Below are 17,258 nucleotides of genomic sequence, written 5' to 3'. Positions count from 1 at the left end.
TGTGCACTGCATTCTTTGGGGTCCAGGGGTGGATCCCTGGGAAGATTCAGGGATGGTGGTACAGGGGCAGCTTGGGCTGAAGCTTTAGCATTCTGGTCCCCACTTGTCCACTGAGATCTGGGGTTGGGGGAAATCTGTGAGTACAGGGTTGGCAAGAACCAGTCAGGCTCCTAGTAGGTGATGGAAGGGTTCTGAATGCTCCCCACAGAGATTCCTGAGCCATCAGATTAGTTCCCTTAAAATCATCACGCTTTTCCCATAACCACGGCGCCAACTATCACACACAGACTGGGGCTCTGCCACTCTGCTTTATTAGAACAGCTCCGAGTCTGAGAGCACAGCTTCAGAGTGGAGGCTGGATCAGCCTGGGTGAGTGACCAGCAGACCTCATGAGACTTCCAACATGGGAGAAGCACGCTACAGACTGTGGGCACAGCACAGGACAGGACAGTTGATTGTTTTTTTCTTTTATATATAAACTGATAATTAAAAAATTAGAGTAATATATAGAGTTTCTCTGGAGAGAGACTTTGCAACAAAAGATATATATAAAGAATATGACCTCCTGGGCAAATGAAGCAGCATCTCTGAGCGGAGGAAAGAGGGCTCCTCATGCATTGGAGAGGGGGCCAAGCCTTTGGACAGGCACCAAGGCTATTGCATATCTTGGAAGAGAGGGGAAGGGTAGAGCGCTGGCTAGTCAGTGTGTCTGCGTTATTCTCTCTACATCGCAGGTTTTTCATGGCTTTGGCTAAAGCGTGTAAAGCAGCGGAGGTACTAAGGTGCTAAACTGAGGCCTTTCGGTCTCTGTGAAAAACAAAAAAGGGGGGTGGGGGACAGCAATGAAGCCCTCCCTAACCCCCAACTGAGTGGGAGCAGATGGAAGACGTTCTGTAGGGCAGAGGGGAGGCTGGGGGATATGATTTAGCAGCCTCCTCCCCCCATACCCTGTGTATCCCTGCAATCCCACACATCTGTCCCTGCTGAGATTGAATATTTGAAGGGAGGCAGTTAATCTCCCCTGCACTGTGTTGTTAATCCCTGGCAGCAGCTGGGACAGGGATGGCAGGAAGGGCCTGTCTCAACCCCATGAGGCCTCTCCTTTGGGGCAAGCAAACAATCAGGAGCCTGAGGAAATAGGGATGGGCAGGGCATTGGTTTAGGCAGTGAGGCTCAACCACTCCCTTTGGTCCCATCTGTAGCTCTGCCCACCAAACTTGGCAGGAGGGGCATCCTCTGGATGAGCAGAGCCAGCTAAGAGGAGCCAAATGTCCCTGACAAGGTAGGGTAGAGGCAGGAACTGGGGAATTCAGAGGAGATGGACTTGGTCCCTGAAGCCCTTCTGATTCATTCAGATCTGGACTCCTCTAGGATCTGGGGTAGGTTTTGGTCCCGGGGCCCAGGGGCTGGGGCTGGAGCTGGGGCTGGAACTTGGGTGGAAGCTGGTGTCGGGGCCGGGGCCGGGGCCGGGGCTGGGGCTAGGCCTGAAGTAGGTAGGGGAGGTTTGCTGCTAGGGTGGTAATCGTGAGTGGCCTTGGGCTCATTGGTGTGGTAGGAACCCTTGTAGCGATGATTTTGCAGATAGAAGAGCACCAACATCCCCACCAGCCCCAGCAGCAGGAAAGCCACCAAAACTGAAAGGGAAAAAAGGAGCAATTCAGGGCAGATCTTTGGGGTTTCGCCTACATACAGAAAACATACAGCGTCAGCTGTATGGCCACATCAAGTTATTCCTAAGTACCTGGTAGGTCTGAATTCCTGGCTTATCTCTTGCCGCCTTCTATTTCTAATATTCTCTTTCCCCATCCCTGGTACTTACCCCAATTTCTCATCTCTCTGGATGTTACTGTACCCCATTTCCTCATCCCTTAGCTGTAGCCCCATTGTAATATTTCAATTAAAAGTCTACAGCATCTTCAAACATTTAAAATTCTCCAACCTAATTATAAACTACCTTCAGCAAAGCCTGTCGCATCCTTCTTGGCACCACCATACACCTAGTACCTTCACCTTCCCTCAGCCCTGAGGATACGGGGCTGGGAGGGAATGCTGACAGTCAGAGGGCAGAATGAGGAGGTCAGGGTAGTGACTGCTACTCACAGCCCAGAAGTATGGCAACCCATCCATCATCATGGTAGTATGGGAAGTCTGCAAAGGAGAGCACACCAGTTAGGAGGGGGCCCCTCCAGGATAAGACTTATTTCCCTTCTCTCTCTTCCCTCCCTCTTCTGTGTCCTGGGGATGTACCTGGGGGCAGATACCAGGGGTCCAGCTCAGGTGGCACCTCTGAGACAAGACGTGGCATGGCTCCACAATTAGACTCAGACAGTTCTCCCTGAACGCGAAGGGCCTCAGCTAGCTCTGCAGTCATGGGTCGAGGCGTTCGGAAGTGGGTTTTGAGAGGAGCCACGTTGTTGAATCGAACACCAGACAGGCAGCCCGAGAAACCTGGTGTGTTGTATCGCTGGATCTCTGGGTCAATTACTCCCGTCTCTGAGGGAGAGGCAGGCCCAGAGAGAAAGAGGCTTGGACCACCAACAGCCCTGCCCCCTCTCACCAGTCCTCTCATCACCGCCTTCATTGCCACTCCCCGTCCTTCACTCTCCTCTAGGCTCTAGTGACTTCACCCACAGCTCTTTCCCCAAAATGCATTCTCACCCACAGCTTACCCATAACGCGCCCCAGATACAAGGCCTTGGGTGAGTCCAGCTGGCTGTCCACCAACAGTGAGAACTTCTGTTCTGTCAAGGGGAAGTAGTCCACCTGAAGCGGGACGGGAAAGGAGGTGAGGGAGGGCAAACCAGAGGCAGACATAGCCCAGATCATGCTGGAATTCTCCCCTCCAAACTGGTGGTGAGTCCTACCTCACTCAGTCCTAGGTGGGCAGCCCCTGGGCCCAGATGTAGGATTTGGTATTAAAAACCCAACAACCTGGTTTTGAGCCCTGTTTTTGCAGCTTATGATGGTTTGACTTTGGGGAAACCTCTTACTTTCTGAGTCCATTCACTGAGTGGTCAAGCGAATATAAAAGAGCTGCCTACCTGCACTACCTCACAGAGCAGTTGTGAGGGCCCGTGAGGTAATACACGTGAAAATCCTCTGTAAATTGGAATGTCCTCTACAAATGCTAAACATCTGACATTTACTGCTGCCACAACCTAGTTGGTGAGCTTGTGATCTGAACCCACCCGCCCATCTCTGCACACACCTGGATGAAGAGATGGCGGTAGACCCGAGTGATGTTGACGCTGTGGGGCTGGCCGTCAGTGACCGGGCGGGTGGTCAACTGGTACACGTAGGGACTGGTGCCCAGCTGATAGCGCAGCTGCAGGGTCCCTGTGGGGTGGGGAGGAGAAAGAGGGGGTCTCCTCTCAGCTCTGACAGTTCCCATCTCCTAAGAGCGCTTGGGTCCTTGTGTTGGTGGATCAGTTGTTTTGAGAATGGAGGGTGCCCAGAGGTAGCTGGAGTTGAGGGCGAGAGCCTGCGGGGAGCTTACCGTCTTCCTTAATGAGTACAGCCATGTAGTCACGCACAAAGGAGCTGACGTAGAGCAGGACGGCGGGGGCGGAGTGGGTGCTGAAGCTGAAGGAAACCTCCTCTCCAGTGACGTTGTAGACAGGCCCACGGTAGCCCGGCACTGGTCGGCCAGGCCGCGGGTAGTCAGGCAGACGGTACCCAGGGCCGTGGTAGCCAGGCACGTAGCCCGGCGTGTCGTAGCCGGGGATGTAGCCGGGCTCATAGCCGGGCACCGGCCGGCTCAGCATGTGGGAGAACTCCCGGGCTGCGGAGCGCAGCGCCGACTGTAGGTTATAGCGCATCCAGGTGCCGGGCTCAAAGAAACCACCAATATCTGAAGGCAGAGGTAGTGAGGTCAAGGCCCCCTTCCCAAATTCAGATGCTGTCTGTGTCATCCACACACACCCTCTGGCCCTTGTCCCCAGGTTCTGCCACCACCACAGCCAATATCTATTCACTTTGAGGTCCCCTGGAGCCTCTATGTCACAGAAGGGAATCTTACAAACCATGAGAACTATAAAAGATCATCTAATCCAACCCCTGCATTTTTGCAGGTGGGGAAACTGAGGCTCAGAAACGGGTAGTGACTTGCCTAAGGAAACACAGTAAATTGAGAATCACCTGGTACACCTGGCACTGCTCACACTGCCAAAGCAAGACCAAAGGTCTTCTTTTGGTACCTAAGTCCCTGTATCTCCCTACCTCATCAGACTTCTCCCACCAGTAACCTACCTGCTCACACATCCTCCTAGACTAGCCTCAGGGAGGATGCAGTCTGGGTCTATGTGCTGAATCTTGCTAAGGTGAATGTCAAGGCTCGCCTTAACCAAGAACCAGGTTGTAGACATGTTTTAGGAGTGCAGCGATTGTCAAGTAGGAAATGGCTTGGGAAGGCATCATGCAGCCTGAGGCAGATATGCTTGCAAGGGGGGTAACCTGTGTTCCCTTGGTACTAGTGGAAAGATGGGGAAGTTATTTGTTTATTACTTTTGAGTTCTTTTAGTACCAGCTAGCTGCACCATCCCTTCCTTGCTCTACCTTATTCCTTTGGAGTCACCCAGCATCTTAACTGCCTGGTGGCCCCAGCTCAAAGATTAAGAACCCAGGGGCAACTCTACTTTTCCCTGACGCTGACTCTATGCCCTCCTTCCTTCCCTGCCCTCCCTACACCCCATTACACCCTATGGCTCCTTGTCCTCCTATAACCAGCAGCACTAACCGTGGTTGCAGTATGGCCCATCAAAAGCCGTGAGGTCACAGTCACAGGTATAGTAGCTGTAGCGCTCCACACAGCGGCCTCCATGGAAACAGGGGAACCTGGGGTGGGCGCAGTGGCCCGTGCAGTTGGGTGAGGTACCCTCAGAGGCATTGGCACGGCCCTCCAGGTTCAGAGTCACTCCATTCAGACGCATAGCCCTCAAGCAACCCACAAAGGGCCGCCTCTTAAGCTCCGCAGATCCTGGGGAAGGTGGGCAGGTCAAGAAATGGGTGCAGAGCCAGAGATCGGGATAAGTTTTGGGTCTGGGAAGGGAGCTGAGGGGGCTAGAAGAATGGACTGGAGACCAGAGACTGGAGAGGAAAAGTGGGCCTTTGGCTCACTCTGAGTCCAAGGGGATTGGAACCTAAGACACGGGGTTCCTGGAAACATGGAGAGTGGCTTTGAAGGTGGGGTAAGGATGCTTCAGACCTGCCTCTGTGTTGCTGCTCACCAACATAGAGGGGCTGGTCATACTCCAACCAGAGGTAGGTCTGTAGGGGCATAGGTCGCAGCACCCAGGGCCGGTGATCCACACGGAGCCGGGCCTGCTTCACGTTGATCTCCACCCGGACGAGGTGCCACTCATCGTCATTGAACTCGAAGTCATCTGAGTGCACTGTCAAGTTCTCATCCCCATTGCCCACATCGAAGGCGAAGACCACATCCCGGGATGCTGAACAATGTTGGGGGAAGGGGAGAGGACTCAGACCTCTGAGATCCCTCACAGGGATACAATACAATCCCTCTTCTTCTTCACTCCTTTGAGCTTCTTGAATGTCCCTCCAATTTGTTTACACCCTGGGACAAAACCCATAAACTGCTTAAAATGTCATCTGGTCTCTCCTCAGTTCCCAGAAGTGGGGTTGGGAGCCAGCTTCCCAGCCCCACTTCTCAGGTTAGAAGCAGAGCTCGTCAGGCAGGAAACCACCCCCTTCAAAAGTCCAGCTTCCTTACTCACAAGTCAGGGGCCTAAGACCCAGAAAGGCCAAGTGGTTGCCCAGGGTCACAAAGCCAGCTGTCAAGACAGAGCTGGGTCTAGAAGCCAGGGCCACCTAAAGCCCTTTGCTGCCTCTCAAAGACACATCTGCCCTTGTTACCTACCCCTGCCTCCACCCACCCCACATCTCCCCAGGGACCTTCATCTCCCCCGTGTTCCCCCAGGGTTTGCCTGCTCACTGTTGAGTTCCACTCGAACATAAGGGCGGCGCCACTGGTAGTAAGAGCCCCCTATATTCTCTAGGAAGACTCCTGAGGGAGCCGAGGTCCTGAAGTAGAAGGAAACATCAAGGCTGTGGTTGGCCTGGATTGGGGGAAAGCGTAGCGCAGCCCCAGTGTGGAAGGAGATGGTGTTCCAGGAATTTCCTACAAAACCAGATGGAGGAAGACCTTGTCAGTGAGGTGGGAGGGGGGAGGAGTAAGGAGCCTCAGGTTGGGGGGCGGGTGGGCAGAGATAGGACAAATGGGTACAGCTGTGGGTAGCCAAGGGGAGACTGAGGAGTGTGACGAAAGACAGTAAGGAGCAGAGGAACAACATAGGTGTGGGTATGTCACAGCAGGAGCTGGGGTGTCTGGCACTGTGTCCAGGGACCTCCAGTGGGTCAGGTGGCCTAGATTTTAGAAACTGGAGAGCCAACCCTGGGAGGGCATACAAGGGACCTGCCACTCACGATCGCCATAGCAGCGCAGAGGCCTCAGGAAGAACTGGGCCTCAGAACTGGAACGGTTTGTGTCCCCCACCACCACTTGAGTGACAGGCAAATGGTCCACAAAGGTCAGCAGTCCCTTGTCGGTTCTCCTGTGGGGGCAGGATGCAGTGGCTCAGCCCCTGCCACTCAGCTGCCCCTGGCATCCTGAAAGTCCTGTCCCTTGGCCCCACCACTTACCACTGGGGCTGGTCAGCATCACAGTTACAGTGCAGAGCGGGGTCCACACAGCTCCTGTCCAGACCACAGGCACAGCGCTGAATCCCGGGCTGCGAGCCGCCCCAGTAGAAGTGTTGCTCCTCGTTTCGGCCAATCCAAAAGCTGTAGGGGTAGCCTCCTGGGGAAGAGGCGCAGGCAATTTCCAGACCCTATCCATCCATTAGCCTCTGGGGTCCTCTTACCCTTCCAACCAGTCCAGACCCTTACTTGAATCCTCTAGCCCAGCGCTCCCCAGAACCCTCTGGTCTTTTCCCAGGCCCAACTGGTCTCTCCTCTGCTCCCCTCACCTTGCTCTCCATTCCCCCAGCCCTAACCTGCAGTGTTTAGCAGCCGGGAATTGTAGCAGGAAAACTCAATCCACTGTTCACAGTGCTGGGAAGCATTGGCCAGGGCACTGACTTCCTCCCAGGATGCATTCCAATACTGGACGGCCCCGAGGTATGGCCGCTCCATGCTGGAACCTGTCACCCGAGTTGTCCACAGCCTGTCATGCCGCACCACTGTCCATGCCCGGTTCTCTGGGGGAGGGAGCAGGGCAGAGCTGTGGCCAGAAAGGGGCATTCTCAACCCATCTCCCTGCCTGCCTCCGGCCCCACTGCGCAACTCAGAGCCAATAAACATGGCTAGCAGCTCCATTCCAGCCCAGTTCTGGGCTCCTAACATTGTAGGCTGGAGATGAGACAGCTGGAATGGATCAGGAAGCTGAAATCTATCTGCAAGGCTAGATTACAAATTCCTGAGTGTCCCCTTTCCCTTCGGCCCTCCTTTACCCCCACCACTGTTTAATAGTTCTTGCCCCTGTCCACCCTCCCATCCTTCCCCACCCCCACACCCCTGCATTGCCTTGTCAGCTGTCCCCTCACCACCCACTAGAGCCACTTACCTCGGATATCACAGTACACTACAAATGGCTTCAGGGGGCCACTGCCATCAGGATCAATGGTGAAGTTTCCAGAAATTTTGCCACTGAGCCGGTAGGCCTCACAGGATTCCTTATACAAAGCTGGCAGGTGGTGAGTGGGGAAAGGACAATTATGGGGTCAGAGGGCTAGGAGGGCCAGCCCTACCATCTCTAGAAGCCTCATGATCCCCAGAAACCTCCTGACCTCCCCTGTCCCTGCCCTACACCCCAGCTGGCTTACGTTGGTGGCAGGTCTCCCCCTTGTAGCCTGTCAGTTCACAATAGCAGATGAAGTCATCCCAAGACTGGTAGCAGCGTCCATCATGTTCACACATGTTAGGGCTGCACCTAGGGAAGGGGGTCAACACCAAGGGAAGGAGCCTTATTGAGAGCTTGAGAGTAGGGACTGATCCCTACAAGCTTCACTTCCAGCTTCTGAAAGCACCAGAACCTGGTGAAACATACCCCACCCAACTAGCCAGCTATAAGCCTAAACGCTGGGGCATTAGGCAGATCTCAGGGCTCAAGTACAATTGTTTCCCCTTCTGCAAAAGAATAAATAATGCCTTATTCCACCCCCCCAAAAAACCCTCTAGGACCAAAACCAGATGCTTCATTTTCATTTTGAGCATGTGTCACTTTAAGGGAAGAAATAAGAGAAGTAAAGGAGAAATCATCCCTAGGTGGGAGGCTTAGGAGCTGGGACCAGGAGATGGGAGATCATTGAGAAAGGCTACTCCCATTGGGAGACCATGGAAGAGGGCTTTGGAAGGGTCACCTTTTTTAGGGAGAAGGGCTTTTGGATACCTATCAGTGATGCCACATGTGTCAAAGAGGACCTCAGCATAGTATCCAAGCCGCCGGCCCTCCACCAGAGTCAGGTTGACCAGTTGACCATCCACCTTGAGCAGCTCCATGCAGCCATGGAACGCCGTCTGGTTGGAGTGGCAGCCCGATCGACTGGCTGGCTTGGGACAACCTGGAGCAACCACCCCTGTGAGGCCCTCCCCAAGGGAGACTCCAGAGACCCTCCCCCAGGGAGATGCCAAGGGAGAGCCACACATGAAGGAAGGGGGCCAGTAGATAGTGACAGTGACCTTCTAGTCCCCAAGGCCCCAGAGGGAAAAGAGGGATTTGCCACTACAAAACTCTCCATGTAGCCCTGTCCGGGTGGACTTAGATGGGGCCTTCCCACCCAGAGACAGGGTTCTAGCCAGGTTGGCCCCCACTTACCTCCAAAGAAGTATGAGGTTCCTGTACGGATCAGCAGTGGGTATGAGACCCTGACCTCTGCCCCCTCCACATCATCAATGCTGATGACTGCATGGTTTTCTTGTGCCACAAAATTCACCTCATGCCAAAAGCCATCATTCAGGCGGTACCCTGCATGGGACAGGAGGATGGTGTGGGTGGCGGAAGCACTATACTCTAGGAGAAGAGAGTCTTGAGTGGGGAAGCAGCAGCCCCACTCCGTGTCCCAACAGCAGCCTATGTGACCCCATTTTTACACCTATCACACTGAGTGGTGACATGTCTGAATGTCTCTCTTCACTATTGGGAACCTCAGAAGTCGACAGAGTCCATAAAATCATAAATGAATAATAGACATCTCCAGAGACCTCCTGGAACTGGAGTATACCAGTACTCTCAGCCTTCCTGCTTCTCCTAGTGCCCTTAGCCCCGCAGATCTGCCTCCTCACCCCCACACTCTCAGCTGCCTCCATCCACTCCCATCTTTTCCCAGGGCCCTAAGATCTCCTGCCCTGCTTGCTTCACTCCCTCACCCGTCTCCAGTAGGCTGAGGCCTCAGTCCAGGCTTACAACCTCACTGGTTCTCCTCTGCCTTTCTCTGGCCTCCTTGTGCCTCCGCCTACCCTCCACCCCTCACCAGCAGCGAACTGAAGCTTCTTCCGGCCAGTCTGCACTATGGACACGTTGACCTGCCCTTCACTGAGCGTCAGCTCCACATGGCCCAGCCCGTCCCCCAGGCGGGAGAAAAGTAGCAGCCCAGTGAGATCCCAGGTGCGGAAGCGAAAAGAGACTGCAAGGCGGCCGCGGCGCGGGAAGCCAGGCACTTGCACGAAGTTGTGAGGACCTCCGAAATTGATGGGGTGAGGAACCGGGTCCAGGCAACGGAATGCCACCTTACCCTAGGGAGGAAAGTGAGGACCCATGAGCACCTGAGCCGCTCCACCCTGCTTCTGTGAGTGAGGCTCCCTGGGTGCAGGAACCCTGACTGTTCCCCCCACCCCGCCCCCAGAAACATGTCCATCTGTGAAGGGTGTGTCCAACCAAGCTGGCCCTCGGGACTCCCTTCTCGCTGGCTGTCGCTGATCTACACCGTCTCCAGGGCAACTGCTCCTTCCCTTCTTTGCTTCCAGCGTCGAGAGGCAATTTCCTGCCGGCTTCCCAGCTGCAGTGCCTGATTATGCTCCTAAATTGGGGCGGGGGAGGGGTAGCACACACACCTAAACAGCTCTAGGTTCAAGTCCCTCCTTAGCCCCTGTGCAGCTGCCTGACCCCTGGGCAAGTCACTCTGGGTCACCGCACCTTATTTTCCTCAGTTGTATTTGAGGACGTGGATAGACTGGACCACAGCTTTTAAATAGGGGGGTTTGGGGTGGCCTTTGCACCTCCTGTAAGTCCATAATGACCTCCAGTTGAGCATCTGGCTGGGGAAAGAGGGGTCCTCGGCTTTTATCTGTCTCAAGATCTCTTCCCACTCCCTCTGTTTGCTCCAAGCAGCTTTGATGCCACATCCCCCCAAATCCGCCTGCCCACTGGCCTCGAAGGTGATTCGTGAATGGCGCCGCACAGCCAGGTCCGCGATGTTGACTCGGTTGAAGATTATGTTTTCTATGCAGCCACGGAAATTATGCCGATAGGCAAGGTTCTTCTGCGCGGCGCCCACCAGACCCCCGATGAACATCTGTAGGCGAGGTGAGGAGTGAGGTTCCTTGGGTGCGGCAGAGCTGCCTTTCTCACGCTCCCCTGTCATAGACCTTCCCACACTCCAGGCTGAGCTTTATAAAAGACTTGGGAGAAACATTGCCCCAGTATCAGTATTGAATCTGGAAGCTCACTGGGTCTCCTGTGGCTTGGTTTCTAGCCCTGACTCCACCACAAATTGGCTACATGCCCTTGGGTAAGTTAATTAACCTATCTCGGATTCTTTATCTGCAGGTCAGAGACAGAAGGGGACAGTTTTTGCAACTTGTCTGATCCCACAAAGCCAGATTCCCAGACCTCATCTCAGGAGTTCTGGGGAGGAGCTGGGAATCTACATGCTAACAGGAACAACAGCAACAAAAACTCAGGACTCTCTGTGAGCAGCGGGTTTGCCAGGAGCTGCTAGGATATTCGGGAACTGGAAAGCAAGGTCTTACCTCTAGTAGAGAGAAGTGCTGTCTCCCACCAACTCACCCAGCACCCCGCTTAACCAAACGGCTCCACTCACCTCCGTGTCCAGGTTCAGTCTCTCGAAGTCTCCATTGAGCACAAAGCGCTGTACATAGCCATCCAGGGTGAGGTTTGCTTCTCTGCCAAATCGGTCCACACGCACATAATGCCAGTGCTGATCATTGAGGACACCACCAGCACTCACGGTCGTGTGACCAGGCCTTGGCTGGATGGGGCTGCTGCCTGAGGGTGGGGGGTGGGGTCAGACTTGGAAACTGGAGAACCTCAGCAAGCCCGACCCCTCAGCCAGCCCCTAGATGGAACAGCAGCTGGTAGCTCAGAGGAGGGACTGCCCAGGATCCAGGGCAGCCAGGGAGGGTGGGCATATAGAGACTGGACTGCCTTCAGCCTGGGGTGGAGCAATGGCCATTGGTGAGTATGGACTTAGACTAAGTCATTTAACCTCTCTGAGCCTCTGTTTTCCTTTCAGTAAAACTTGCGGTAAAATAGCCGCTTCTACCTCATCATGTGGATTTTATAAAAAGGGAATGAGATACAAAATAATAACTCTCTCTCTCTCTGTGTGTGTGTGTGTGTGTGTGTGTGTGTGTGTGTGTGTGTGTGTGTGTGTGTGTGTTTACAATAAGGAAACAAGCTGGGAAATGCTTGTCCAAGGTCACACCGCTGGTAGGTGGTAGAGCTGAGGCTGGAATCCACTTCTCCTGACTTTTGTCGTGTGTTTTGTTAGCACCAAATTTTACACGAAAAGGGCAAGGTGGTCCAAACAGTGAAGGGGAGGATAGGGAGTGGGCGCGGCTTCGCGGAGGGGGTGCAGCGAAGGGCGGTGGCAGGAGAGCCTCGGGGGTCGCACGCGCGACGCTGAGCTCACCCAGGCTCATATGCAGCAGCAAGTGCGCCCCCTGCAGCTCGAGTGTCACGTAGTCGCCCTGGGCGCCTTCGGCGTGCAACAGGAGCCCGTCTTTCTCTTCTGTCTTGAAGCTGAAGGCGAACACGTCCCACAGACTCCGGCTGACCCCTCGCGGGAAGCGATAAGAGATGGCATCATCGCCGTCGAAATAGAGCACGTCGGACTCTGTGGGAAGGACAGCAGGTGGGTCGGGGACTGGGGAGACTGCTTGTCTCCCGGGTTCCCCCACCAACCCACAACCTCGCACCCTTACTGTAAGGGCAGCCATAGAGACCAAGCCTCAGGCCGATCTTGCCGCGCGGGTTCCAAGCCAAGGGCACGATGCGGATGTAGCGCGCCGTGAAGTGGTAGTGCAGGTCGTGGCGAACCACCGCTGACTCGTTCACGTTACCGAAGAAGGTCTGGGGGCAAAGGGAGAGGAGTGACCAGGTCCCCATCCTCTGATTGTTTCTCCACAGCCTTCCAGCCCACAGTTGTCGCATCCAGCCAATCTCAACATCCGGAAGGCAAACACTCCTTATCTCCCCTCCCTTCATGGCTTTACACAGTTTCTCTAGCCTAAAGCGTCCTCTCCGCCATTCTATGATTTATTCAAAACTCAACCTTCAAGAAGCTCTCCCAGATTTTACCCTGAAGTATGTTAAACTCCTCACTGGGAGCATCTTGCACCCATGGTGAGCTGACAGTCCCTTTGGACAGACACCCTGGAGTGGAAATCACTGCTCCTCATCTGTGCCCTCACCACCACCCCCTCCCCTTCTTTCATGCTGGTGCCCAGCCCAGCCAAGGTCACAGAGCTTGAGGTGTGTGCTCAGGGAGCCTGAAGTACCGCGTTGTGCCCTCGCTGGTAGAAGGGTGTCCAGCTGTCCACTCGGTCACCGTAGAGCAGCATGTAACGTGTGACCCAGTCCCATGAGTTAAAGGAGCCCTGTGTGGCCACAGCCCGGATCCGGTGCTTCTTCATTAGGTCGATCTGGAGCCAGGGGTTCGGGTCTCCAATCCTAGGAGACCATCCGCTTATGCCTATAGAAGGGATAAGGGCTTTCATCATTGGCTCCCGCTTTACTTTCAGCATTCCAGAGTCCCCCACCCCACCATGGGGCGCCGTCATGCTCACCGTGCAGCCGGGCGAAGCGCGGCGCAGTGAAGAGCCCATAGTAGGAGGAGGCGCCCAGGGAGCGTGCGTACAGGGGCCCGACCAGCTCCTCGTCGCAGCCGTCTGGGTTGGGGGAACCGACATGTTGATCAGAGAGGCCCCTCCCAGTCTTTCCAAAGGCCCAGCACAGTGAGCAACTGGAGCTCTTTCTTCCGTATCCCCCAGCGGCAGACCCAGCCCTAACTTAACCATCTATTCAACCTGGGCTGCAGCAACAGCCGCACACTTAGGGGAAGCTGCCTTCTCCCTCTGGGGGAACCCCTAGGCCAGACCTTGCCTAGCCTTATTCCTGCCCTAGTACCAGCTCAGGTTCAATACCTCCCAAAACACAATCCCAGACCTCAGAGTCTTTCAGAACCTGAGTCACCGGAAAATGCCAATACAGCCCCAGCTTTAGCCTCAGTCCCATTCATCAGCATCCCCAAACCTGCACCAGCCTCAGCCTGTCCTAGCACGATCACCAGTTCCATGTCCAACCTTAGCATCATACAGGCTCACCAAATCATACGTAGATCCCAGCCCCAAATCCAGTTCAGCCCCAGCCCCAGCCCCAGCCCCAGCCCCAGCCCCAGCCCCTAGTTCCTGGTCTAGCCCCAAGCCCAGCCCCAGCCCCTGGCAAAGCCTTAACCCTAGCGCCGGTCACCAGTACCATTCTTATTCTCAACCCTTAGATCTAGGCACTAGCTCCCGCTAGGATCCCAGTCCCAAATCCCCGCCTGGGCCTACCCTATCCTCAGCTCCGAGCCCAGTCCTAGCCCGGAGCTGCAATGCGGAGCGCGGGGGAGAGGGAGGAAAGGATGAAAGCGAGCGAGCGAGCGCGCGCCGGCCAGGAAGGGACCTGCGACCACCCAGCCGCAATGCGGTGCGGGACCCGCCCTGCAGGCCTCGGACTCCCGGGCCCAACCCTGCCCGCCTGTGAGCCCTGCACTCACAGTAGCCCCAGCCCTGGGCTCCTGAGACCACGGCGAGCAAGATGCAGAAGAGCCGGAGACGCATCACGCAGGGCTGACGGGTCCCAGCGGCCGCCTCCCAGTGCCCGGCTTCGGCTAGGGCTCCAGTTCCAGCTCAGGCTCCCAGCTTTCCTCCTGGGGTTCGCTGCTGATCGCTGTCTCTCCTCCTTACCCACCCCTCCCTCTTTCCCCTTTCTCCCAACCCTTCTCTCTGTGTGTGTCGTTCCTGATTCTCTGCTGTTCTCTCCTCTCCTTTCCACCCTCTCTCCTCTCACCTCCCCCCTTCCCCTGCCTCTCCCGGCACGCGCCGCTTTCCCGGACCCCGCGCAAGCGCGCGCCTCAGCCCCGCTGCGAAAGGGCGGGGGTAGAGAGCCTCCAGCCACCGGGAAATACCCTGAATAACCCGAGGCTGCCAGGGGCTGTGGCCGCAGGGAGGGGGGAAGGGAGGTCCTGAAATATCCTGGAAAAGGGAGATCGAAGGGGAGGGTGCCTGGAGGTGGGGGGACAAGTAAGTAAAAGAACCTAACATTTTCTAAGGACAAATTATGCTCCAGGCACCCATGATAGGCACCCTCATAACCCTGTCAATTCTGCTTTGTTGCGTTACTCTACTTTGCAGATGAAAAACCTGAGGCTCAGGGAGGTTAAAAAACCTTCTCAAGATCACACAGGTAGCTAGCAACTGATAATAATCCAAAATCCATTCTTTTTCTACTGGCAGGGTAAAGAGGAAAAAAATTATTTTTAGGGGGTAGAATGGGAAAGTCAGATAAAGAGAGCCCATAGACCCTAATCCCCACCGCCCTCTTGGCCCTTCTCCCCGCCCCTTCCTTCCTGTCCTACTAGTTTAACTTCTCTCCCCAGTGACTTTACCTCAGAAACCCGAGTAGCCAGAGATGGGGACCGAGCCCGCAGAGCAGGTGGGAGTGGGGGCCCTGGGGAAAGGGTGACAGAGAGGGAGGGTATGGTGTCGGGATGGGATTCTCCACCTGGTACCAGGCCCCTGCCATGCTATGACCTATCTAGGATGCCTGGAGCCCTCTGGGAACAGGGAACCTCCAGATAGATAGGGCTGGTGATGTGAGGCTGGGGTTGGACGGGACTGGGGCTAAGGGGAGGGTAAGCTGAACCTAGAAGTCCCAACCAAACCCAGAAAACCTGAGCCCCAACCCTTGCGACCCCCTTGTCATCCGTAGTTCAGTGCACCTGTATTGGAGGCTTAGAGGTTGGGGTGAGGAGGGGAGAATGGAAAGGAGACGTAGTCCAGACCAAGCATGGAGTCCAGGGACCAAATCTGAGGTAAAGCCTGCATGTGGGTGTTCTTCCAGGAGAGGGCGCTGCAAAGGAACTGAAGCTCTAAGATTAATTAATAACACAAGTGGTTAGCCTACCAAGAGCACAGATGCTTCACATTCATTATCTTCCTTATTTCAAACAACTCTGCCAGGTGGGCTGATCAGGATTTCTAATCTCGACATTACACATTAGGCAGCTGAGATCCAGAAGGAGCAAGTGACTTGCTCAAGGTTACCCAGGAAGCTGGATGCAGGGGCAGGAGGAGTGCAAGGGAAGGCAAGGTCTGTTGAGGGTGTGCTAGGAAGTCTGGAGAAGAGTTTATGTCTTCCTAGGGACTGTACCATTGTACCTGGTCACACAGGAGCTCCCAGCTTGGTAAGCATGTGTGGGAGGGCAAGTGTGTAGGGGAGGTGTGTCTCATAAGGTCTCTCCTCTCATTTTGGCCTCCCCAGGTCTCCTGGGGCCCCTACTCGGGGGATGATGAGGAGGCATACTCGGCTGAGCCGTTGCCAGAGCTCTGCTACAAGGCTGATGTCCAGGCCTTCAGTCGAGCCTTCCAACCTAGTGTCTCCCTGACGGTGGCTGCGCTGGGTCTCGCTGGCAATGGCCTGGTCCTGGCCACCCATCTGGCGGCCCGACGCGCTGCCCGCTCGCCCACCTCGGCCCACCTGCTCCAGTTGGCTCTGGCCGACCTTCTGCTGGCCCTGACCCTGCCCTTCGCCGCAGCCGGGGCTCTGCAGGGCTGGAGTCTGGGTAGTGTCACCTGCCGCGCCATCTCGGGCCTCTACTCGGCCTCCTTCCATGCCGGCTTCCTCTTCCTGGCCTGTATCAGCGCCGACCGCTACGTAGCCATCGCGCGAGCCCTCCCAGCTGGACCCAGGCCCTCGGCGCCGGGCCGTGCACACTTGGTTTCAGTCATCGTGTGGCTGTTGTCGCTGCTCCTGGCGCTGCCAGCTCTCCTTTTCAGCCAGGATGGGCAGCGGGAAGGCCAGCGGCGCTGCCGTCTCGTCTTCCCCGAGGGTCTCACGCAGACAGTGAAGGGGGCGAGCGCCGTGGCGCAGGTGGTGCTGGGCTTCGCGCTGCCGCTGGGCGTTATGGCCGCCTGCTACGCTCTCCTGGGCCGCACGCTGCTGGCCACCAGGGGGCCAGAGAGCCGGCGCGCGTTGCGCGTCGTGGTGGCCTTGGTGGCGGCCTTCGTGGTGCTGCAGCTGCCCTACAGTCTCGCCCTGCTATTGGATACTGCCGACCTACTGGCGGCCCGCGAGAGGAGCTGTCCCTCCAGCAAGCGCAAGGATCTAGCACTCCTGGTGACCGGGGGCTTGGCCCTCGCCCGCTGCGGCCTCAACCCCGTTCTCTACGCCTTTCTGGGCCTGCGCTTCCGCCAGGATCTGCGGAGGCTGCTCCGGGGAGGGGGCTGCAGTCCAGGGCCTCACCCCCGCAGCCGGTGCCCCCGCCGGCCCCGCCTTTCTTCCTGCTCTGCTCCCACTGAGACCAACAGCGTCTCCTTCTGGGACCACTAGGGCTTCGAATCAAGAAGAGGTGGTCTGAGGAAATGACTCCAGGGTGGGTGGTGGGAAAGGGGAGTGGGTGGGAGACATTGATAAAGAGGTAGAGACCTAAAGGTATTGCTTCTGTACTTCTGCATATTAAATTGACAACAAGGAAATGAGATGCAACCCAACAACTCTTACTATTTTTGAGTCACCGGCTTGGAAGTGATTTGTAGCAGGGCAGAGCTAGTGGGTCCCCCCAGGCCCCTTCCCTTTCCCACTCCGCGGTGCTTGGCTTTGAGTGGAAGGCGCTGAGAGCCTGGGGCGGGGCGGGGCGGGGCTTGGGTGGCCGGGGGGTGGGGGGTTGCTGAGCTTGTTGAAGCTCTAGGCACTGACACCCCCTCCACCTTCACCCGGTATCTGCCAACAGAGGTGAGGTGGG

At 56.1% G+C, this 17,258-nt stretch overlaps 2 protein-coding genes across 2 annotated transcripts; one reads left to right on the top strand and one right to left on the bottom strand.

Moving 5' to 3' along the window:
• Nucleotides 1-297: 297 nt before the first annotated feature.
• On the bottom strand, nt 298-14,344 carry CNTNAP1 (contactin associated protein 1). Its single transcript, XM_064495740.1, has 24 exons — nt 14,013-14,344; nt 13,042-13,143; nt 12,754-12,947; nt 12,178-12,325; nt 11,886-12,089; nt 11,055-11,239; nt 10,383-10,526; nt 9,486-9,747; nt 8,831-8,980; nt 8,405-8,576; nt 7,839-7,945; nt 7,580-7,699; nt 7,011-7,214; nt 6,658-6,814; nt 6,442-6,569; nt 5,951-6,136; nt 5,226-5,447; nt 4,736-4,975; nt 3,497-3,850; nt 3,209-3,336; nt 2,670-2,763; nt 2,248-2,493; nt 2,101-2,148; nt 298-1,634 (listed from the first exon to the last, which is right to left on the bottom strand). The coding sequence occupies exons 1-24, from the start codon at nt 14,074-14,076 to the stop codon at nt 1,348-1,350; spliced, it is 4,146 nt and encodes a 1,381-aa protein (XP_064351810.1). The 5' UTR covers nt 14,077-14,344; the 3' UTR covers nt 298-1,347.
• A 562-nt stretch (nt 14,345-14,906) lies between these two features.
• CCR10 (C-C motif chemokine receptor 10) lies at nt 14,907-17,007 on the top strand. The gene is made up of 2 exons (XM_031448655.2): nt 14,907-14,950; nt 15,779-17,007. The coding sequence occupies exons 1-2, from the start codon at nt 14,927-14,929 to the stop codon at nt 16,844-16,846; spliced, it is 1,092 nt and encodes a 363-aa protein (XP_031304515.1). The 5' UTR covers nt 14,907-14,926; the 3' UTR covers nt 16,847-17,007.
• Nucleotides 17,008-17,258: the final 251 nt, after the last annotated feature.

This window comes from Camelus dromedarius, chromosome 16 (assembly GCF_036321535.1).
Source record: "Camelus dromedarius isolate mCamDro1 chromosome 16, mCamDro1.pat, whole genome shotgun sequence".
NCBI lineage: Eukaryota > Metazoa > Chordata > Mammalia > Artiodactyla > Camelidae > Camelus > Camelus dromedarius.
Note: the sequence above shows the minus strand (reverse complement) of the source record. Positions and strands in the feature narration are given on the sequence as shown.

Coding starts and splice junctions, on each gene's coding strand:
- CNTNAP1 (XM_064495740.1), bottom strand. CDS start 14,076: ATGCGTCTCCGGCTCTTCTGCATCTTGCTCGCCGTGGTCTCAGGAGCC. Junction 12,090..12,177: donor TCTCTATGGCTGCCCTTACA/GTAAGGGTGCGA, acceptor TCCTTCCCACAG/AGTCCGACGTGCTCTATTTC. Junction 2,764..3,208: donor ACCGCCATCTCTTCATCCAG/GTGTGTGCAGAG, acceptor GTCCCGCTTCAG/GTGGACTACTTCCCCTTGAC.
- CCR10 (XM_031448655.2), top strand. CDS start 14,927: ATGGGGACCGAGCCCGCAGAGCAG. Junction 14,951..15,778: donor GGACCGAGCCCGCAGAGCAG/GTGGGAGTGGGG, acceptor TGGCCTCCCCAG/GTCTCCTGGGGCCCCTACTC.